The sequence below is a fragment of the Anomalospiza imberbis genome, chromosome 1 (assembly GCF_031753505.1).
Source record: "Anomalospiza imberbis isolate Cuckoo-Finch-1a 21T00152 chromosome 1, ASM3175350v1, whole genome shotgun sequence".
In the NCBI taxonomy this organism is placed as follows: Eukaryota; Metazoa; Chordata; class Aves; order Passeriformes; family Viduidae; genus Anomalospiza; species Anomalospiza imberbis.
The window spans coordinates 45,408,033-45,431,611 of NC_089681.1; the positions used below are offsets into that span (position 1 = coordinate 45,408,033).

General features: G+C 38.9%; 1 protein-coding gene across 4 annotated transcripts in view; it reads left to right on the top strand.

Moving 5' to 3' along the window:
• The window catches only part of CDH2 (cadherin 2), a 114,674-nt gene extending 107,807 nt beyond the window's left edge, over window positions 1-6,867 (top strand). For all 4 annotated transcript variants that reach the window (XM_068190046.1, XM_068190056.1, XM_068190060.1 and 1 more), the window contains one exon: window positions 5,450-6,867. In XM_068190046.1, the coding sequence (XP_068046147.1) occupies window positions 5,450-5,656 (207 nt within the window). In that variant the 3' untranslated portion in view covers window positions 5,657-6,867. The remainder of the gene's footprint in view (window positions 1-5,449) is intronic.
• The last annotated feature ends 16,712 nt before the right edge of the window (window positions 6,868-23,579 follow it).

A 23,579-nucleotide genomic window follows, 5' to 3' on the forward strand; every position in this document is an offset into this window, starting at 1 on the left:
CTTCCTGCTGTCTATTGTATTATATCAGTACCTCACTTCATGCTTTCCCTTGCCATCCACCAAAAAAGAAGGCTTCTCCCAGCTATTCATACACAGTAAAATAATGTCATTTATGTCATTGATTAAGAAAATATATGGAAATATATATGAAGTTAAAGAAAACATGGCAATTTTCTTGTCTGCAAGTTAGTTCAGAATTAATTATATCCTCTGATTGAAAGGAACTGTGTGAGGTAGTTTTTATGCTTTAAGGGTTATATATTTAGCTTGTCTCCTTCATAAGGATTTTTTCTCTAGGCTTTTACAGAAATATATTGTTTTACTGTGGGGCATTCCACCTAACCCTCTCTCTAGCAGACAGTAGCCACCCAAAGATTGTCCATGCTCTGTTTTCCCAGAAGACTGAGCAAAATGGGAATTTTATTTCTCTAAATTAGTGTCATCCTAACTTGTGTTTTCTGTAAAAAATTTTCCTTGACTGATGTGATTATAAATTGTCTGCTGGGTTTGTGGGGGGAAATGGGTCTGTCTTTCATAGAAGTTACAGTTAAATTTCAAAATTATCAGTGTCTACAGCATAAATGTTCAGGCTGCACAGGTTTTCAGACTCTCCAGAATATTGCATCTGCAGTCCTGGTATGATTAAACCCAAGAAACTTGGTAAGTTTCTCCCAGTTTTACTTGAGGTAAATTGAAAAAATATCTTGAGTAAAACCTGCACCAGACATTTCTTAAGGCAGTTCCTACAGAAGATAAGCTGAGCTGTGGAAACAACATAGCAAGATAAGAAAGAGCAAAGTTCATATCTCTCTGCATCCAACTTCAATATTATTAGACGTAATTCTTCCCTTGGGCATCTCTAACCCAAACCACCCACCAAACTAGCCCAGTCCCTAGCTAAGGAGGGAGAGGCTGCTTTTGAATTGTCAGCATTTCAGTAGCAAAGTCTGCGTTGGTTTGCAAAGTCCCCTTGGTTTGAAAAGATGCAACACTTTTGGAGATGAGTTCAGTCTTTTGGAGGACTTGACCCTTATTCCAGGAGATTTGGGTCAGTATGGTCTTTTGGGATGCTGGTCCACATGTGGGAATTCATTTAATCCATTGAATGCTCACCAACACCTCAGAAACACTCTTCAGATTAGTTTCTGAATTTAGCTTTTGACAAAATACTGATTTCAGATACTGGAAGGTTTAGCTCCCATTTCCAAGCAAGCATGGGGGGTTTCTTTTATTTTCCTTACAGAGCCATAGAAACAAAAAGCAAAAAAAGATCTAGTGGGTCATTTAGGTTTTTTTTCCTTTTAGCGGTACTCTGTTTCTTCTGGTATATTATTTTCTACCTGTCATCCCTTGTATTAAACCTACTTAACTCAATGAGACACATGTAAGTAAGAGTATTTTGTAGTGTTCTAGTGACTTCTCAGTTGAAAAACGAGATAAAATTACAATAAAAAGTCATGCATTTTTATAACACAAAGTTGAGATAACATGTGCAGAGCTATAAACTGTTTAAAATAGGAAGGTTCCAGAGGTGTCTGATAGTCAAAACAGGTTTTGCAGGCATAAGCTAAATGACCTCAGGGAGTTTCTTGTTTTGTCTGTTTCAATGGATAGATGAATCTGTAATTTAAGAGGGGAAGAGAAAAACCTCCTTTTATTCCAGTCCAGTGTACAAACAAGTCAGTGGAATAACTCATGTGTTATTTAGAATCCTCTGTAGATTTTGTTTTCCATTTTGAGCCTTTCAAAGCCTAACCTGCAGAGTGTGGAGCATAATTAACACTTAGAATAGTCAGGATTGGCAGGACAGTATAAATTAGACCTGTTGGAAGTAGTTTTGTTAATGCTGTTTTCAAGACCCACCTATATTGTCCCTAGAAATCTCAAGCAAGTTATATTGTGGTGGAGAGTTTGTAGCAAAGAATATATTTATAATCAATAGAGGACATAGCCTGAGGCAAACTAAATTTAAATTGCAAACTAAAGGTCTCATCCCGTAGGGACATGGAGGACCCTCAATTAATTCGTAGTAAATGGTTATTGATGCAGTGCCCCTCCATGCAGAATGGACTCCCTCGATGGTTTCAGATATAAACCAATTTTTTTTGTATTTCTCTGAAGGACTCTGTTCTCCCTTTCCTTCTCATCAAAAGTCTGCTCAATCTATTTACGTAGTAGGATTAATGAAAATAGAAGCATTAGATTTTGTAATGTTCCATGTTAGTTCAAGATTTGAAAGGGTTGCTTTCCTTTAGCTTGAGAGAAATGGAGAATGCTACCTGTATTAAGACAAGTTTACTGTTGTTCCTCAGCCAAGGCACTGTAATTTCTCAATTTTGTCCCTTATCACCTCCTTAGTGAAAGCTCTACTATTTATAAAAGAGGAAAAAGAAAAAAGTGAGTCTGTCCAAGGTCTCAGGCTGGCCTCTCTATTGCTGTGGCTCTTCTGTGACTGCTTGTTGTGCACTGGTGGTGTAGCACATGCAAAGAAATGTGACAATTCACTGTCCCAATAGGTTCCCCTGCTCCTGAGGATATGCCCCAGAAATTCTGTTGTTGAATGAGCTTCTCCCTCTAATGAAAACTTCAGGTTTTCAGATCAGGAAACTGTAAACCAAGTACCGAAGTGACTGGCAACGAATGCCGTGGCAGCAAAATCAGTAGAAGCCACTCCTGGCAGCCATTTGTTGTCCTTTCAGTTGTGCAGATGCAGCAGGCTGTGTAGCCACACCACCTTCACCCACTGAAAGGAACAGCATAATAAAAGAAAAAAGGTGGCAGTGCTGAAACCAAAGGGAGCTTCTAAGCTGATGGCACTGCCAGGGCTGTCTGGCATGCTGTAGAACCCAACAGCAAAGCGCAGCAGCACACTGGGTATGCTCAAAGAATCGGCTTAGCAGAGGGAAAGAGAAAATATTGTAGTACTTCTTTCTCATTTTAGTATGTAACTTGTGACACAAATATAGCAGAAATCTTGTCATTTGAAGAGTTAGACACTAAGTTCAGTCATTACACTGTGAACCAGAAGATAGGTGAAAATGTCAGTGTAACTTGTGCTGTGCAGTTGAATCAATACTTCCAAAACATGACCGGTAGCTGCGTTCTCTGAATGAAATGGATTACACCGCCAGCACAACCTTTGAGTAAGTGAATTTGTTAGTGAGATCCTATCTTGTAAGTCAGTAACTCAAAACCAGTTTCCTTTTCTGAAATGCTATCATGATAGCAGAAGCAAATTGAAAAAAAAATTACAACTTCCCCTTTGGAAAAACAGATGGAAAGAGGCTGCCTTCTGCCTTGTCATGGATGACTGATAGGTATCAGAATTTTTGCAGTGATGTAGGAAAATGTTTTGTTCACTGATTTTTTAAAATAAATTGGTATCCCATGGTTCGCTGGCTATTAGTAGGCAGAACTGCAGGGAAATAACATTTTGTCTCCAAACCGACTTTCTAAATGACTTTCACACATGGATACTTGGCATTCATACCTCAGCACTCCTTAACCTCAGCTGGTATTTATTCTCCTTCCCTGTCACCTGCGTTCCAAACACATGGGTGTCTCTCACCCAAGCAGGCTTAAGGAAAGATCTGAATACCATAAGGCCAGTTACTGCCTAAGAAGTAAAGTTGTCTTTGTGCTTCAGCAGCAGAAAATAAGAGAAAGCCTTAGAACTTGCCCCTTGGAAGCTGGATAAGGGATGTCTTTCAACACTTGCTGTTGCCTTTTCAAAATCTCACATCTTTTTTGCTTATTATGGCCACCAGGTTGGAAAATGCCAGAGAGAGATAACAAACATCACCAATTATTCTTATCTCATAATTCAAAATTGCACTTTTAATGCAGGCTATTAATAACCTGCTTGATGTTGTTGTACCACATGAAATGATCATTTCAATGCCAAAATTTGTTCTTGATTAGAGGTCATTAGCTTGATAAATATGCTGTGCTTTTCCACCACTGATTTGGAAATTATTTTAGGTACATTTTGCACAATTCTGAATTATTTAAATAGGTAATAAAGAACCGGGATTCACTTCTACCTTATCAATGCCAAATGCTTCAATTAATGGGTTTACTAAAATGTAGGTACTCCATAATAGATATTTGTAAGAAAAATCAGCTTCTGTTCCATTTTGTCATATTTGGACAAAACACAATTGAGAGTGAAATGTACTTTTCTAAAACCAGAATATGTTAAATAATTTGAAGGAGGCACACTCATTCCTTCAAATAAGGAGGAGTATAATAATGCTATTCTTTAAATAAATAAACATTAAAAAATTAAAAGTAAAACCAGCACGAATATCACTGGTAAAAATTAACAGCAAGCAATTTAAAATCCTAGCACAGCCTTATGGAATTCTGGAAGATACATTATCCCTGTCAGTGGCCAGAGTAGATCCTATTCAAAATGGAAGATCTTGAAAAGTGGTGTTAATCCCATGGATGAAACTGTGAGGTTAAAATATACAAATCGTAAGAGGGTTTTTTGCTTTCAGGCTTTTATATTCAGCTTGTAAATCTTCCCCAGATAAGCACAGAGAAGTTGACTCATATTCTAGAGTTAGTTATTCATATAAGCGTTTAGGTTTGGACTTATGTAACAAAACAGAGAATGCAGAGGCTTTGCTTTGGAAGAAGTGTGGTTCTTTCCTGGATTTTCCTCTTCATTTTCCCAGCATTTCCTCCAATTCAATTTGTGTTACTTTTAATTTTGTCTATTCAACTCCATAGACTGGAAATGTAAAAATGCTGATGGCCCACTATTCGTGTGTTGGTAACTTCAGTACTTTGAAATGAGGAAACAAAAACAGTCATCATCTTGTATTCAGCTTTGATGTCACTGTGTGTATTTTTTGAAGAGCAGGTGGATTTCATGGGTGGATGTAGCAAAACATAAAAGGCTTAAGACAACGTACCATATATTTTTCTCACAGCAGCCTACAGAGGTACATGAGTTTACAGGACTAACTAAATATGGGTTTTGGCACATGCAGATGGACTGCAGGCCAGAAAAGTCAGTGGATATGCTATTGACCATGTGAGATGGCTGTTGAAGTGAATCTTCGCAAACATGCTTAGTTCTCCTTCCTCATCTGTCTAACCATTCCCACATTGCCCATGGCACAGGTTGTGAGCTGTGTATCTTTGAAACTGTTTATTTACTAGCTTCAGTCCCAGTGCCATGACTCTCTCTTAAGGTTTTGTTAGGGCTGCAATTGCAGCTGCATTCAAAATGTTCAGTGCTGCAGTGCTGGAAACTTGGCCATTCTAAAAGGAGTTACAAAAATGTAAATCCTGTTTTGCACTGAATGGTAGGAGAGGCAGAACTTTGTTTTCTCAAGTGGTGCTTGATAGATAACTGCACTGCAAATATTCCGGATATACTTTTGTCTCTCTCTCAGATACAGAAATTTATCTTCTTTTCTCCCTCTCCTTCTTGCAGGGACTTAAAGCAGCCGACAATGACCCTACAGCCCCACCGTATGACTCCCTCTTAGTCTTTGACTACGAAGGAAGCGGCTCCACTGCTGGATCCTTGAGCTCTCTTAACTCCTCAAGTAGTGGTGGTGAGCAAGACTATGACTACCTAAATGACTGGGGCCCGCGTTTCAAGAAACTTGCTGATATGTACGGTGGAGGTGATGACTGAACTTCAAAGTGAACTTTGGTTTTGGACAAGTACAAACATTTCAACTGATATTCCCCAAAAGCATACAGAAGCTAGGCTTTAACTTTGTAGTCTACTAGCACAAGTGCTTGCTGAAGGCTTTGGCTTAGGCTGCAAACCAATTTGGGCTCCGTGGAATATCAGTGATCCAATGCTGTTTGGAAAAAAATATTGAGCTCAGTTACACTTGAATTTTACAGTACAGAAGCACTGGGATTTTATGTGCCTTTTTGTACCTTTTTCAGATCAGAATTAGTTTTATGTTTAAGGCTTTAATGGTACTGATTTGTGAAATGATGCATTAAAGAGACAAAATATGTTGGGGTGGGGAGGAGTAAGGTGAAACACAATATACTTCACAATGCTTTTGTTACATCGCATTGCTTTTATTAAAATAAGGAGATTAAAAATAAACAAAAAAATCCTCATGGAACAATTTTATTATCTGGGAGAGAGGACCATGAGGTGGAACAATGTACATTACTTCTAGTTTTAGATGTTAGGGGACTTTTTTCACTAAAATTCTAAAAATTATGCAGCTGGTTGCAAATAAAGGGAGTTTTCATATCACCAGTTTGTAGCAGAATTGATTTTTTTTTCTTATGCTAGAATGTTAGACACATTTTGGTCTTAATCCATGTACACATTTTGGTTTTTGTTGGTTTTTTTTTAATTTCTAGTATTTTTTCCCACTTCACTGTAAAAAATGGTATGTGTACATAATGTTTTATTGGCATAGTCTGTGGAGAAGTGCAGAAACTTCAGAACACGTGTATGTATTATTTGGACTATGGATTCAGGTTTTTGCATGTTTATATCTTTCGTTTATGGATAAAGTATTTACAAAACAGGTTGCAAACAAGTGACTGATTCAATTGTTGAACTGTAGTTAGAGTACTCAATTTTTTTTTATTTTTTATTTTTATTATTTTTTTTGTTTGGGGAGGGAGAAAAGTTCTTAGCACAAAAAAGTTTTACATAATTTGTACCAAAAAAAGGGGGGGGAGGGGAGTTGGCCTGATACTGGTGGCACGAGAAAATATACAGTATGTTTCGGGGTGGGGAGGGGAGGAGGGGGAAGGAGCTTTCAAACTGGAGAGACTTCTGAGAACAGCTTTGCCTCTGTATTGTGTACCAGAATATGAATGATACACCTCTGACCCCAACGTTCTGAATAAAATGCTAATTTTGGATCTGGTGCTTGATTCGGCATTTTTTCTTCCACCTGAGCAGCCCTGACTACAGTAAATAAAAAGTACCCAATATGTGTTTGAGTTCTGTGAGAAGTTGTGTGTGCTTCTTTGGCATTTCCTACTGCTGGACTGAAAACAAGCAGACTGTAGAAGAAAGCCCAGCACTTGGAAGGCAAGTTCCCAGGTAAAAGCAAAGTGATCTGTGCTGTGATTTCTGGGAATTCACAATTTTCAGTTCTCCAGTGATGAGTAGCTCTTTGGTTTAATGTGCACTATCTAAATAAGAACTTGCATCATTTTTGGCTCATTTCTAGACTGACAGTTTAATGAATGTGTGATTATGCTGCAAGTTGCATAAATATTGTGGCAGTCCTCTGCTGCCTGAACTTTCTTGTGCTGAAATGAAGACAAGCCCCTGCTCAACTGAGTGCACATCAAATCATGTCCTTCTAGGATGTGCTTGCGGTCAGGGAGTTCTATCAAAAAGCCCCATTAGGAGATTTGTCATTAGTAAACACGTTTCTGACCTGTTACATGATATACTTGCAAACAAAGCAGGCATAGTAGGTACAGCAGTTCCATCTTTGTTCTCATGTAGCAATCTGCTGAGGTTTAATGCCTACATTTACAGACATTAAGGACCTAAGTGTGAACAGTGTGAGCCTCAAACAAAATGCCATCAGTGGACAGGGAGGGGAACTAGGCTCTGGCAGCAAGTTTATCTGGAGGGAAAGCTCTTCACCGGTGCCACTTCATTGCTTCCTCAGCAGTCACACCATAATTTACATAATTTCACTTGGGGACATAAATCCCAAAATCAGATTTGGGGAGCGTTAGCGCTGCATGGGGGATGTCTCCTTCCTTTTTTCTTGCTCCAGATGAAAGGTAGCAATCCTCTTAGGCTGGGATATACTATTTCAACTTCTGCACATCTGGCTATTATTTATATCATGCATTTGCAACTATAACTTAATGCTGTAATATAGCCTTGATTTTTGAATAATGTGTCAAAGTTACCAACAAGCACCATTAAGCTATCCAAATTCGATTTGTAGTATACAGAACAATGGATATAGATCAGGACATGGAAATAAAGTCTGACCATGAATAGTTAAGTAAGGAAAACTTTCATAAAGGGCAGATTGTAAACTGTCAACACATGTTAAATAAGCAGAAGACAGCTTTTAGCACAAAAAATTATACAAAAATGTATTTGAAGCATAATCCATTATTGTTACTTTAAACCAACAAACTGGAAACGCTAAATGAACTTTATTAATTGACATTGAATGTTAAAAGACACACTGGGGGAGAGATCTGTGGAAGATTTCCAGTTTGGGCTCTAGCACACAATTTTTTGTTAAAAGTGGACAGAGGTCATCTTTTATAAGCACATGGCTGTTCTGCACAGCACTAGGAGCTTTATCTCGATCAAACTGCCAGCTCTACAGCTCCTTTGAAATTGTAGCAACAGTTCTCTGACCTAGTGATAGTTCAGCATTAGGTCTGCTGACAGAACAAAAGGCAAATTATTTTTATGCATCTCTAATGCTTATAGAAGAAGAAAAAAGATGTTTGAACTGATCATCTTTCATCAGGTTTCAGATTCATCCTTATTCTAGAAATGTGCAACCTGGTTTTGTACCCGTGGTACCTGTTTCAATGCCCATCAGAGGGCTGCGCTGAGAGGAAGATGGCTGAAAAAATATTGTAGATGGCCCTACAATATTTTTGAAAAACAGAAATTTTAGCAGCCTAATTTGTAAATGGCATTTGGTAGCGGCATATATTCCCTCTGCTTTGTAGACACTGTATCCCAGGGAACTTACTGGCAAGAAATGAGGCTTTAGCGACTTTGACCTTTCAGCCTTTCTGCAACCTGTATTTTCTTTCAGTGATAGTCTTTCATAGCCTATATCCTTCTCAACTTCAGGGCTGATAAAGGTGGGAAAGAGTGGTTTCAGGAAATAAACATTTGAAATGGATACTGATGGCCTTATGTGTGGGTGGGTCTACCTTACTGCATTTTCTCTGGTATTGCCAAATATTGGTGAATATATGCTAACACTCACCCCGTAACAGTCGAAAATGTACTCAACATGCTCCCTCCAGGTAGTTGAACTCCCAGGTGGTTAACTTGGTACCAGTGTGGCAAAGTGACTAAAAGCCATATGAAGACTGCTGCTTGGGAGTTCTCTTTCTTAGTATTCTGCGTATTTCTAGTATTTTTTTTGACTAGACTCCTTACCCAGAACATTTACGTCTACTCTGCCATGGTCCCATTTATCTTAACACCCAAGGGGAAATATCTTCTGACAGGTGATGGGACACACAGTCCCCCAAAGGTTCTCTAAAACCTTTCTGTAGTTATTAGAGATGTCTCATGTAAGCCACTGCCAATTCTTTCTTTACACAACTACTCCCACCTTCCTAAGGAAACTTCCTGCTAGCAGTGCTAGCATGATTTTGGCAGATTTACCTTTCTGGCTCAGGAGTGTGAAAGTTCCTGCTTTTACTTTAGTCAATATTTATTAGTCAAATAAAAATCCGAAAAGTCAGTCAAATGCTTAAATACCTAATCCACAGTGGTATATTTTATACACAACTTTCAGCCAGGGATGATCCAGATTTGTATGGTGTCCTTATTTTTTTATTTGTTTTGCATTTGCTTAAATAAACTTTAATGTTTAGTCTCTCTCTAGACAAGGATCTTTACTTGGAATTTCTTTAAAGCATAGGATAATTTCCCTTTACTTAATATATGTCACAGGAATAACAAAAGTCTTTCCCTTTAGCAACAAAGCCCAGCTGGGAAACAGAAGTGGGGAAGAAAGGCTAAAGAAAAAAGGCTAAGTGCTCCCCACAGGGACCCAAGGTGCTTTCCATCACACAGGGAAAGAGCATCCCATTTGTTAGGGACCCTTTAATGAACCAATGCAAGACATTCTTCAGCCAACCTGTGCCTCTGTACTGGCCAAACATCTTTTTGAGTGTAATGGAGAATTTGGAGATGTCTCTTCTCTGGAATTCTCAGTGTCAGTACTGCTTCCTGTCCTGCTGGGTTACATTCCAGCACTGTGCTTTCCCAGTTTTCCTCCTCAGTTTACCTAGGTAGTTGAACAGTGCCAAAACTCACACCAGGTTTTATGTAATATTCAGTTTACAAGCCACAAAGAATCAAGGTCTTAAGTCTTGTTTTGGTTTGGTTGTTTTGCTGCAGGCTGGAGGACACGTTCTCCACACAGCAATAGCTGGGGAGGCTTTGTCTTCCTTTTCAAAGTTCAGTGTCCTGAACAGTATTTTACCCCCGAAACCTCTGTGGGTTTCTAGGACATCAAAAATGCAGCAATTGCCAGTGACACCCTAGGCACTTAAAATCAGACTTCACATTTATGTTCTCTCTTGACATTTCTGCCACAGACGGACATATCCTGTGGTGACAACGTGACACTGCAACCCCACCCAGAGAGCTTTTGGAAAGATCAGTCAGGGTGAGGTGGTGGACATGTGCTCCCTGAGCTGCTCTCCTGTTGTTTGGCTGCAGAGAATGCATTTTTGTGTGTGCAACTGCTGCCTCTCAGAAGATTTATGCATAATTGCAGGTCTCTTGCTGCTCTGCTCTGAACACAAAAAAAACTGCCCATGTAGGACCCCTGGAATGTACCCACACATCTCATCTCCCGCATTCCTTTGCACCTTTACAATCATTTACTGCCTCAACAAGATGGTCATTATTTTCTATTCACTTCTATCTTCATTCTTCTCCCCCAGCTATGTTTCAGAAAATACCTGAGAGCATTTGTCTTTCATTAACAAAGGGAATGCACTCTGGTTTATGAATATTCTTGTTCCTTGTTGCATTTCTCATCTAATATATAATTTTTAAATCCTTTTGCCTTCCATAAGCAAATTCTACTTTCTTAGTTCTCTTGGCATGGCTGAGAAAATGCTTCCACTTTTGTTTCTACTTACCCATTTTCAGTTTTTGTAACAATCTCTTTTGCTCTTGTTTTCAGACCTTAAATCAATAGTCTGTGAAAAAACAGTGACCAACCTCTTTTTCTTTAAATTGGCTATTTTTTTCCTCCTAATAGAGAACATGCTTGTAGAGTGACTATTTTCCTGTGTTGCACTCAGGAAAAAAAGTTAGATTTTTCATTGTTCAATGGATTTTATTTATGACTATTGCTTAAAATATATTCATTTTGAGAGACTTTTTTTTCATATACTAAGGCATTTTTAAACCTCATGGTGGTACACGTTTATGTAATTTCATGAAACCACCTTCAGGTGGTTCATTCCCTCCCAAAGAACCTAAGTACTGATTTTGAAAGAAACATATTTTGCTCTGAGTATGAATAATGAATAGTAGCATTGTGCAAATTACTTTTATACTCCTGCTTCTGAAGATAAAATGTGTTGATATGGTATGGGTATATACAGACAGACAGATCCATGGGCCCACCCATTCTGGGTTCCAAATGACAGAAGTTTGATTATTACATTACATTTGTTATCTGCAGTACTGCAGAGTGAGCTTATAAAAACACAGCTGTCTCTGTGCGCCATAAATCAAAAGTAACGGCCAGATAATCAAAATTATGTTCCAATTCTAGAACATTCATTACTGGTGGCATTGTGTGAAGCAGTTATAAAAACAAGCAGTGAGCTAGCATGATTAGAGGGAATTACACTAAAAATGTAGAATCATTGCTGGTATGTTTTGACTTGAAGTTAACAAAGAGCAGTTTGCTCAGTAAGGATATTTCAAGATAAACTGAGAAATAAACAAAAATTTATCTTTTAGCCTGACCTAGTCTGGAAGCAATATTCAGAGCCCTGTCTTTCTGAGAACTGATTTTTCCTCATTTGGGCAAAATGAAAGTAAACAAGAAAACGACCAAAAATAGTCAACCCAACCCTTAAAAACTCTTCATGGAATGGGAGAGGCAACTTCAAAGACCTACTCTGCTGTCATGTTTCATAACAAAGAATTCCAGGCTACTGCCAAGTTTTTTGATCTTCCCATTTTTGTGTGTGGCAAAAGATCACACTGACTAGAGACCAAATTATCTGACTGTAGAATGTCTAAATCCAAGCTCTAACTTTGTTATTGGTGTTTCCTATTGTTCCTTCTTGGAATGACTAATTAAATACTTGCTATATCTAAGAAAATACTGTAATACCTGAACTACTGTTTGGGATGTAAAAAAGCCCCAGCCCACACTCAGGAACTATGCCTTGTTGTTTGATATGCTGAGTGAATGCCATTATTTTGAAACTAATGAGTTTCTATTAAAATTATTTTTCTATTAAAACTATTTCTATTTTCTATAACTAATGAGTTTGCTATTAAAATCTCATGCAAATCTCTAGATTTTATTGTGAAAAAAAAAAAAAAACAGTTCACAAATCCTTTGCATTTATTCCCAAAATGAATTGTTTTCTGGACATTCCCACTCAGCCTTCAGCTATTTGAAGGCAAGACTTAAATGGCAATAAGATGTTCATATGGGTTGATGACCACAAGGAATCCTTTTGAGCCCTAGGCTTCAGGTTTGTCCTTTAGAGGCTGGAAAGCAATCCTTTTGCTGAATAGCAGTCCATAGCGTCAAGTTCTCATGAAAAATGTTTCCCCTTTGAAACTGAGTAGTGTCAACATATATACTGGAGCAGTGCATTACAGGAGGTAAGTGAGAGTGGCAGAACACAGCCCTTCCAAAGCGGGTTCAGACCCAAAGCTCCTGAATCAACCAAGATGCTCCCATTGGGGATGTCCCCCAAGCATTCAGCTCAGGGAAACCTTTACATCTGTATTATTCCTGCAGCCACATTTGATAGCATTTGAAGATAAACAACCTTGAATCACCAGTAATGTATGCATGAATACACTTCTTTCAAGAAATAGAGACTGACATAACAATTCCAAGTTGCTATCAATTATCGGTTGACTTCCTTTTGAAAAATGTGGTTTAATGACTTCATATTTTGTAACAACTCACTGTATTCACTAAGGTGCTGTGTTTGCTGAACTCTGGACTGTGTTGTGACGACAGGTGACCATGTTTAAATGAGCTTTTCCAGAAATCTATTTCTGAACTGAGTATTTGGAAGAGAATTTTCATGGCAATTTTGCTGGCTGATGATCTCAAAGACCACTAGACACTCAGACTTTTAGTAGCTGCCACAGGAATATCAGATCAGCTGCCATTCTAGAAGAAAGGGAGAAGATGATGCTGTGAAATTAGATTTTAACACTGCTCCACTCATGAGTACAGTAGGAAAAAACATAAAGTAAAAAGCTGGGTCGTGAGCTAGATGCTGTGTAAGTATTTATTGTAGGTCTGTGGGCCACCTGCACAGTGATGGTGATTTTGCAAGGATAGGATTCATAATAAGTCTCAAATAAAATATCAGGCTTCTCTGAAGATCATCACAAGGTTAATTGTCCTTTCAATTCACATGAACATGTTTTATTTCTGCACAATTATGCATCTTATTGCAGTGGAGATTTTCTCCACTACTTGAAATTCCTTAGTGAGTCCTAAGTGTAAATTTTTGTTAATTGAATATAACAATATTCAATTTGTTTACTGAATATGGTGGAATCCATGACAAAAAGAAAATGTTTGTGAATGTCCACTTAACAGAGAGTATAATGAAAGTAGGTGAAAGGACAGATTATAATAGCACCCCATGAACAACACTATGTAAATTTGCCCATTGCAGGCAACTGAAGAGGTTTTTCATAGTAGCAGCATCTTATTGTGACTTTTTTTTTTGAAAGAGTCAAAATGGGTATAATTTTAAATCTAGAGAAGTAGGGTTGGAATGAGCACTTATTCTGTGGTCTTGAAGATTTGGGACTTGTGACCCCCCTCAGTGAAAATAAAATTGCTAATGTCAACCCATCTTTGGCAGACAGCACCTCGCATTGATTTTATACATAATTCAGCGCAACTGACAGCCTTTTCAGGACAAGCATGAGACTGATATGTTATGGAGGATAAATTGCTTCTCCGTTCTGTAAAAGGGGATCTCTAGAGGCCATGATTTGTGTTTAATGGTGTAAAGACTTGGAACTGTGAAGAAGTTGGACTGTGTTACAGCTGATGTGAAGATACTCACAGTAAAGCAGTGGCATGGTAAAAAATTGCCTCCACCGAATTTATTATTCTCATAAGATATAAAAAGAAACCCTTTTCTCCCCTCTGTCTTGCCCCAAACTGTAGCAAAAGAAGTGAGACTGCATTACCCATGTTTAGTTGTGCACGTGCAGTACGAGATATATTATCTGTGCAATCATCTGGCAGCCCAGCCATGGTGGGACTAACCAGCAGAACAGCCATGGAAAACAGTGCAGCACCCTTGCTGATGTTCTTCTGCTTTTGTCACCTGTTGAATTGCTCAGGGTAATGAGCAGCTGTGGGCTAAACCTAGGCATAAAACTGAAATTTATTCATTTTCTCTAACTGTCTGTGTCTGAATTTCTACCCGGGCTCCTGGATGTTTTTTCTGGGATCTTTCCAGGGTAAGAGCAAGTGTACAAGCGCTTCTTCATAAAGTAGCTGCTAATCCTCATCCTTCTTCATATCACAGGAACAACGTTATTAACCCAGATCACCCTCCAATGGGCTCCTTGTACAGTGGCAGGGGCAGGCATATGTGAAATAAGACAAAGGGTGCATTTTTTTTTTACTTCATCATCTCTTTGAAAAATCTTTTGACTCCATGGAGCACCTCCTTTGCCAAACAGCTGGTGCAAAGCTCTCATCTTGGTAGCCACCCAGACTGTCCAGTCTCTGGCAAACATGCACCTTGTACAGGGCCAAAACCAGAACAGAACAAACTTCTGTTCCTGAGCTGGATGTCCCCAGAATCCCCACTGTTAATCTGAAGTACTAATAAAACTGTCTCACAGTTTAGGAACAATAGTAGCAGAGACACATTGTCCTATCTTACTTTCTTTTTTTTTGTTGTGTTTATGTGAGTCACTGACGCACACAGTCTGTGTTCATTGATGGTATGCAAAATTCAGTGCATGCAAGAAACTATTCTTGAAGTGTAATCAGATAATTAGATGTTTTGTCGCTGTCTTGTGCTGTTTAATATAAAGTACTTTGAATGACAATATGGCAGCTCCTTTCCAGCAAACTTTACAGGCTGCTTGTTGCAAACTGCAAGTTAAACTTTAATTGGGTGTCCTGAGATTTGCTACAAGGAAGATAACCTCAGCACAATAACTCAAAGCTGCATCTTTTCACTGTTGTCAGTGTTGTAAATAAAGGCTAATTTTCCAACAGACTCACTTTTTCTTCAGCAATCAGGTTTACCAAAAGAGGTAGAACTTTATTCCATAATTCCTGCAGACTGTAATATGCAAAGGCATGAGCAACCCAATGAGGCGTTGTGTGTGAATGAGTATATGGGGGTAGGTACTGAGAAAGGAGAACTACATTTTGAAATAACAACATGAATTTTATCAAAAAGGCATTGAATTGTTTGCCTTTTTATTTAGCCTTGATGATAGCAAATAGAAATAATTTGATTTGCCAACAGATTTAGAAACGTGGAGGTAGAAAAAAAGGCAGCCCAAAACCTCAGTGTAATTTTGAGTCAAATGAGGTTTGGATCAAACTCAATGCAATTTATTTTTATATACTGTCCTCCATGCAGAGTATTACAAAGCAGTTTACAGAGAGAGTTAATCATCAGAAGCTAAAGGGAAAAGTAAGGTTTCAAAAGCCAAAAATTATTTGGTAGCAGGGAGGAATCATGGCTTTTATTAGCGTTCTAAGAGAAATGAGAAAAGTTCCAGGTAAAGCACTTTTTTTCTGGTTTTTGGAAGACAAAGTCCTGTATTCAGTTGTGTCAGAAAACGGCACATTCTTTTTAATGACACTACATTTGTGTGGCTCATCTTGTCAGAGAACCATGTCAGTGTCACCCAACCTGAGATCTGTTCCAGTTCTGCTCTTAAAAGCTGCTACATAGACTACTTGCCATAAATAGGAAAGAGTATTACCGAGATAAGAGCTTCATACACTGCAAGAATTGTTCCTTTTTTTTTTTTTTTTTTTTTTTTTAGTAGATAAAACCTGGTATCCTCAAAATATCATCAACTTTATCCATTTTGAGGTTGAATTTTTGAATTTAAAAAATATAAAAACAGAATGCTGCTATTGTATTATGGTCCTCTAATAAACATACCCTGACATGTATTTTATATTTACTAATTTATTAATAAATTAATACTACTCAATATTTTGTATATTGGGAAAGATTCTCTGATCTCCCGCTTCCGTTTTGCATAACTGCTAAAACTATTCAGGCTAAACTAATTTACACTAGCTAAGAATTTTATTTATTTCACTTGCTTTGTGTTTACAAAAATCAGTTCTCTGTATCATTCAATTAGTGTCTCTCACTGTGAGGTTTTAGTGATACAGGATGTAGAAGGAGCAACGTAGTAACTACGTCTAGCCCCACAATGATGCGTACCCTTGAAGTCACAACTCCCTAGCTGACTTTCCCTTCAGACTCTCATGGGCACTCCAATACACAAAGTGCTTTTCAGACCTTCAAAACACCTCAGGCAAAACAGAATTTTCACCTGCTTGGTCTTCTTCATTATCTGAAAATGTTCTTCCTTGAAAGATCAAAATAATTTGTACTGCTCTCTATGTTATGTTCACTGGTTGGTCTTTGTCTTACACTGACAGCTGAGCCTGGAACATACCTCAGAAAACAAGAGGAAAACAGGTGTGAATGCTTTCAGTTTGGTTTGGTTACCTTAAAATTTTAACCAAGCCAAACATTTGTTGCTTGTCAAGTTCTCGAAATTCTTCTAACATTTCTATTTATAAAGTGGCCTGTCAAAGGATTTGATATATGAGTGTCAGCTTGATGGGGAGACAGGGTCCTACCAGAGCCTGGAAGCTATTCAGCCACTTTTTAGGAAGGGAAAGGAGGTGTGAAATAGTCGGGACCAATTACAGCCCCACCTAAACAAAGAAAAGGAAAGGGAAGAGGTGTAAAGCTGCCCGCAGTGATGGGTGTACAGCAAGGCAGGGTGCTGCCTCTTAGATAGCCCTCCATGCTGCACCCCGCTGAGCTGCTTTATTCCTGTGTGTGAGTTGGAATGTGCTGCATTCTCACTGACCAGAAGCATGGGGTAGGGTATTGCAATAGAAAACTATTAGTCTAGATCACAGAATAGCTAAGAAGATGCAAAATGCTTTTTCTTTTGTGTGCTTTTGTCAGTCATTCATTAAGGGGGTCATTTCGGGAAGCACTGAACACTTTTAAAGACTAGTGTGATTCCATTCATTATTCTTCTAAACGACAACCTCCAACGACACAGTTTTTACACAAATGTAATTTCACAGACCTTGACATTCATGTTTATCATCACGAGGCAAATGTTGCACCCACGACCATCCATGTAAGAGAATGATGATGACATTAGATGGTGTGTGATATTGTGTTACAACACTTGTGGATTATTATAACAGCAGCCTCTGGATGTTGAATCTCTTCTTAGTTCAAACTTTTTTTCTGCCAAAAGCAATTTTTGCCTGACCACCCAAAGCCTGAAGGTGCTAAGATTTTCTTTTCGTTCACACATTTTCACTTAAAAATAGAGGTGCCTATTACAAAAGTTTGCAGCAGTTGGGAAACAAAAAAGTTTGGCTGTAAAATTCAAATAAGGGAATGCTTACAATGAATTTTCTAGTTCAGAAACTTCAGAAAACTACTGCTGCTTCATATTTATTCTGTGATCACACAGATCATGTGAGGTCAAAGATGCACAAAATGCTTCTATTTACTTTTATATATATGTTCTTCTGATATTTCAGCCCTTGCATCCCTGTCCCCTATGTTTCCTTTGCTTTTCAAACTCATGAGCTTCCAGCTTTGTTTGTATCTAGTACAAACAGATATTTAGGAAACTGGTAGGGCCGTGAATTACCTATTCAGGAGAACAATCCTTCTTGATTTAACAAGAAAACCAGACACTTGTATTTGCTTTTGTTCTTAACCTTCTACTTTTCTCTTAAGATTCAGCTCACAGTGTTTTGATATCAGTGACAAATCAGATTTCCAAGATTTTCAAAAGCGTCCTTGATGGCCACCACATTCCTAACCAAATACTCTTTTGAATCTTAAAAAAAAAGCATTTGGTTTATGCTGCATGATTTTGGTAGCAGGGAGGACAGCAGGAGTGGTCTCTCTGAGAAGAAACCAGGAGTTGCCCTCACGTGGGCCAGAGACATTTCCAGCTGGCTCCAAAAAGGATCTGCTGCTGCTCAGACCTGAGCCCCTCAGCAACGCTGGAGGCGTCTCTGTGATAACATAATTGCAAAGAGTGAAAAAACATGGTGCAGCAGCTGCGTGAGAAAGGGGAGTGCAAAAAATTTGCACAAACAGCCCTGCAGACCCCAAGGTGAGGGAAGAAGGAGAGGGAAGAGGTGCTCCAGATGCTGGAGCAGACGTTCTTCTGCAGCCTCTGGAGAAAGATGTAATGGAGCAGGTTGTCCTCCTGCTGCCCATCAAGGACCATGGTGGAGCAGGTGAACATGCCCTGAAGGAATCTGCAATCAATGGAAAGGAGCCCTTGACAGGAGCATGCTGTCTGGAAGAAGCTGCTGCCCATGGGGCACCCATGCTGGAGCTGCTCTTGAAGAACTGTACATCATGGAAGAAACCCCATGATGAAGCAAGGGAAGAGAGCAGAGGAAGGAGCAGCAGAGATGAAATGTTATGGAATTACCACAAGCCCCACCCTCCATTCCTCCCTCCCTCCCTACGTCCTGCAATATAAGAGTCAGGAGTGAGGGAGTGAAATTGAATTTAGCAAGAAGGAGGGATGGGGAAAAGTGTTTTAGTTTTGTCTGTTTTTCTCACTATCCTACTCTAATTGGCAAGAAATTAAATTCATTTTCCCCAGGTTGAATCTATTTTGCCTGTGACAGTAATTGGTGAGTGATCTCCCTGTCTGTATCGCGACCCTGTCTTATTTTCTCACCCATCTGTTGAGGAAGGATAGTAAAAGTGCAGCTGGGCAGGCACCTGGTGGCCAGTCAAGGTCAGCCCACCACAAAAACATATCACCAATAATATTTGAGTGGCAGTATCACAGCATCATTAACTTTTTCAAACATAAACACACACACACACACACACACACACACACACACACACTTATCCCTTAGTTCTCTCAGCTCTGTGCAGCATTAATAAAATAGTGAAATATCCCAGGAATTTTGCAACTTTAAGCATTTGAGAGAGGAGAGGCCAAGAAAAAACAACCCTGAAGGGAAGCTGATGAAACATAACAGGAGATTGAATAGGTTTAAAAAAACAGCAAGTGGTTTAGAACTGTAATGAAGAAACCAACCCTTTGGTTCAAAAACAACTGCTTTCTTGTCCATTTGCAGGATAATCAATATCTCATCCTAAAACATCTGTGAGCAAATATAAAAAAGAAAGACTAGTGTATTCTGGAAAAGATTTGCTGACCAAGCCCAAGTTCCATCAGAAATGGAAGCATAAATAACTTCAAAATATTGATAATGATTCTTAGGGGAAAAGAGCTGAATAAACAACACTGAATAAAATGTAAAATTGCATTTTATCTTTCTGTTTTCTTGTAAAACTCTGTGCTAGCAGACCTGGACTGTGCCTGCCTCTAGCATTTGATCAGAATTCTATCTCAGTCAGCCTTTTTTATTTCCCTGCCTTATTTTAAGCATAATTATCAGATTGATAAATATGTGCATCAAGCATCACATTAGCAGAGCCTGTGTTCTGAATTACTGTGGCATTGTTTCTTCTAGGGAGCAGAGACAGTTTAGGACCAGAAAATGAGCATGTTTCACTGAACAGATTATCTTTTTCAGCTAATAATAATTCATATCAAATACCATTTTGTGAAAGATAGAGACCAACTTGCACACTCTCTGTAAAAAAAAAACTAAAGTGGAAAATGTTCCCTACAGAACTCACATATTACAGAATCAATTTTGCCTTAAAGGAGAATTTTCAGAGTAGTTTCAATCATAAAGTAGGTCTGTATGTTGCTGGGTCCTTATATATTTATATCATAGTGAGCAGTGCAAGGTCACAACAGTGCTCCCATTTCAGGCCCTGTGTAAATTTCAACTTAAACTCACAGTAATGAAAATGGAGACTGGATTGTTCACAGCCTGAGATTTTTTGTCTTGAAAGTTCCAGTTATATCTTACAATACATGCACCAGCTTGAACTAAACATTTAACTCTTCCTGGACATCAAGTTACTTAGTCTTTGTAGCTCCATTATAAATTCTTGTTGAATCTGATTTCTTCTTCACAAACCAACATTCATTTCTACAGCAGTACTCCTAAACAATATCTTCTTCTCCTTGGTATAGAGACTTTCCTCGAGGCAAGCTTAGCTTTGCTACTTTTGGGAATAGTTCAGCCTTTTTCTTGTAGAGGGCAACAACTTTATTGCCAAGAGAAAAGGATGAGCTATCTGAAACAACAAGCTACATCTAAAAAGCTCAAATTCTGTACACACTCTGGTACTGGACATCATAATGGGATAGGAGGGTGGCTTTTAGAAAAGCATCAACTAACTTCATGTTTCTCATGGAGTGCTCCTTCCCTCTGGTTTTTATCATGTCAGATGGGCAGTGACGACAGCTGCTCGATAGTTGTCCTCCAGCCCCTTGGTGCCTGCAGCACTGAGCTGACTGAGGGGGGTGGATGCTGGCTGAGAGCTGAAGGCTGCCCAAAAAACATGAGAAAAAGAAGTTTCTGAAGGAGACCTGGGTGGGCCAATCCCTTTTTATGTTTTAAGCTGCTTAGTCTAATGAGTGCAGCGTTTCCAACCTAAGCCTTTCACAGGGCCATTATGCTCACGTATTCATAGAATTGTGGAATCGTGGAATCACAGAATGGCTGGAGTTGGAAGGGACCTTAAGGAACATCTGTTTTCAGTCCCTCTGCATTGGCAGAGACATCTCCCACTAGACCAGGTTGCTCAGACCCCCATCCAACCTGGCTTTGAACAGTTCCAGGGATGTGGCATCTACAACTTTTCTGGGCAACGTGTACCAGTGTAATATCACTGTAAATAATTTCTTCCTAATATACAATCTAAACCTATCCTCTTTCAATTTAAAGCCATTCCCCTTTGCCCTACAACTATCTGCCCAAGAAGTCCCTCTCCAGCTCTCTTGTAGCCCCTTTAGGTACTGGAAGGCTAAAGAATTCTATCTGGAGGCCTTAAATGGTCCAGCTGCAAAGCCTTGGAAAGGTGTGTGCTGCAAGATTGGGGAAAAAAAGTTTTTTGGATGTACTGCAGTCACATACAGGAGTGTCTTTTGGAAGGTTTCAGCTTCTCCCATCGCTGGGCAAGGAGAATAAGGTATTTTAACAAAGAGATACTGAGCATTCTCAACCACTGGGAAACTGTTTGCAAGCTTGTGTCCCTGACTTAAAGCATTGTTGTGTGTTACAGGAAAAAGCAGAATATCCAACAATACTGTTCCTGCTCCAAAAGGGTTTTGCATTCTCTGTAGGTTACATTCAGAAGCTGCACAGACTTCAGTTGCTTGTGCAGCCCTACAGACTGTATTACTGCACATGTTTTCCAATTATCCAACTTCTCTGAGAACAGAAGGTCAGAAGACCATTCTAGATAAATATTTTTGTCACCTTGCACTTGATAACTAAGCTTTCTAAAGGGTAAACAACCAGGAATTCATCATCAATCTTGGAATGACAAGGTTCTGAAGTGCGTGGAGTGCATGACATGTTGCTCCAATATCAGGGGCAGAAGATGAGCATTGACAAATGGGGCAGAGGGTAATATTTTGATTGATTGTTTGCATAGGAACTTATTGGTGAGGTCTGAGAGCTTTGATAAAATGCAAAGATTAAGATACAGAATTTAAACTCAAGAAATTATATTTCTGTTGCAGCTCTGGCAAGAAATGTGCATGAAAGAGAATATTGAACAGTACAAAAAGACAAAATTCTCTAAGAAAGTAATTCCAAATGCAATAATAAACTAATTAAACACTGTTAGAAATATAATGAAACTAGCACTGTCTCCTACAGGCAACCCACTGTCTTAAATAAGCATTTTAATAATCCTCCTCCTGTGGATTTTGGTAGAATTTTGTCTGACCTTTAAATAAAGACCACCAACATAGCAATTGAATATGATTGGCCAACCTGTGTGAATTGTTTTTAACCTAGAGTCAGTTCTCTTTATTTTGTTGACTACTTTCTTCATCTTTACTTTTAAATACAGCTGTCCTTTCAGGGGACTTTTTTTCTTCATCAAAATCTGCTACATTTTTCTATCTTTCTGTGGCTATTGGTCTCTTGTTTTGTTCTCCCTAAAGCTTTTGTAGTCAGCTCTTGATATTTAGACTCTTTTTCTTTGTTAGAATCAGCTTTTAAAACCAAAATATTTTTATCACTCTTGGAAATTAATTTAATACCTATTAAGAAAATAGAGTACTGAATTCACTCCCTGTATAGCCACAATCACATTCAATGTACCTTGTGGGAAGAAATTTTTTGGTACTGCAAGTGTTGTCCCCTAGCACTGCTGCTATATCTGGACCAAGAGTTGAGTGTCCATGCTGAGCTTGATGGAGGTAGGGGTTCCATCCTTGAGAACTTGCACTCTGCCCTGTAGAGTGCAAGACCTGTACTGTTGAACAAGGACAGTTGTTGCAAGATGAGATGAGCCAACTTGAAAATACATGCACAACTGTGTATGGAAAGTCATTATCTTCCTGGATTTCTTCTTTAAAAGAAAAAAGGTGGACCTTCCTTCCAATATCAAATACTGTTCCAAGCTTAACAAACTGCAGCTGACAACCATAGCCACCACAAACAAAAATGATCTGTCAAAAGGTAAGAGATTTTGGAGTAGTAGTTCTTCAGCCCTAATTCATACTTCTAAAGAACAGGGATATATACAGCTGCTTTGCTGCCAAAGACATGAAGATCTGGAAGGTACCTTTTTTCCCTCCCACATTTAGCATATGTTTTAGCCATGCATACGACTTTTCCAGAGTGGAGGAAGCCTAAGAAGAGGAGGAGGGGCAGGGAGGAGGCAAAGTTTTCTTCCTTTCCAAGATGCAATCTGAAGTGATTCTAGAAATACTCACTTTAACTGTATATATTTTTGAAGATAAGACTTGTTCATATCAATCAAAGCAGAGTGGCAGCAGCCGAGTGAATTGCTTCAAGTAGTTCTGCTTTTCACAATCTGATGCAGCCCTTTGATATGTTTGTTCAGTTGTAGAGGGGCTCTAATGTCCCAGGCACAGCTGGTTTCCCACTCCACTATCACACTTAACAGTGGGAGGCTCTCCTCCACTGCAGCTGCCTCCAACATCAGTACCATCAGTATTTCCCGGGTTTTCTGTGGGCCCATCATCTCTCCCATTTCACCTCCATCTTACTAAGCTGATAAACTGTTTCTTTTTTGAAAACTTAATTACTCAATTCCAGCCACTGGTGATTCCAAATGAACAGGCTCTTGGGAGCCAGCCATTTTGCATGGAGATATTGCAAATCTATTAATGGTAGAGGTAAGCAACGAAAGGTGGTGGAACCAGGAGAGACCTGGACAAAAAAGTGAAAGCAGCGAATGACAACCACGTAGAAAGTGATGCAGAGTTAGTCATATAAAGAAGCAGA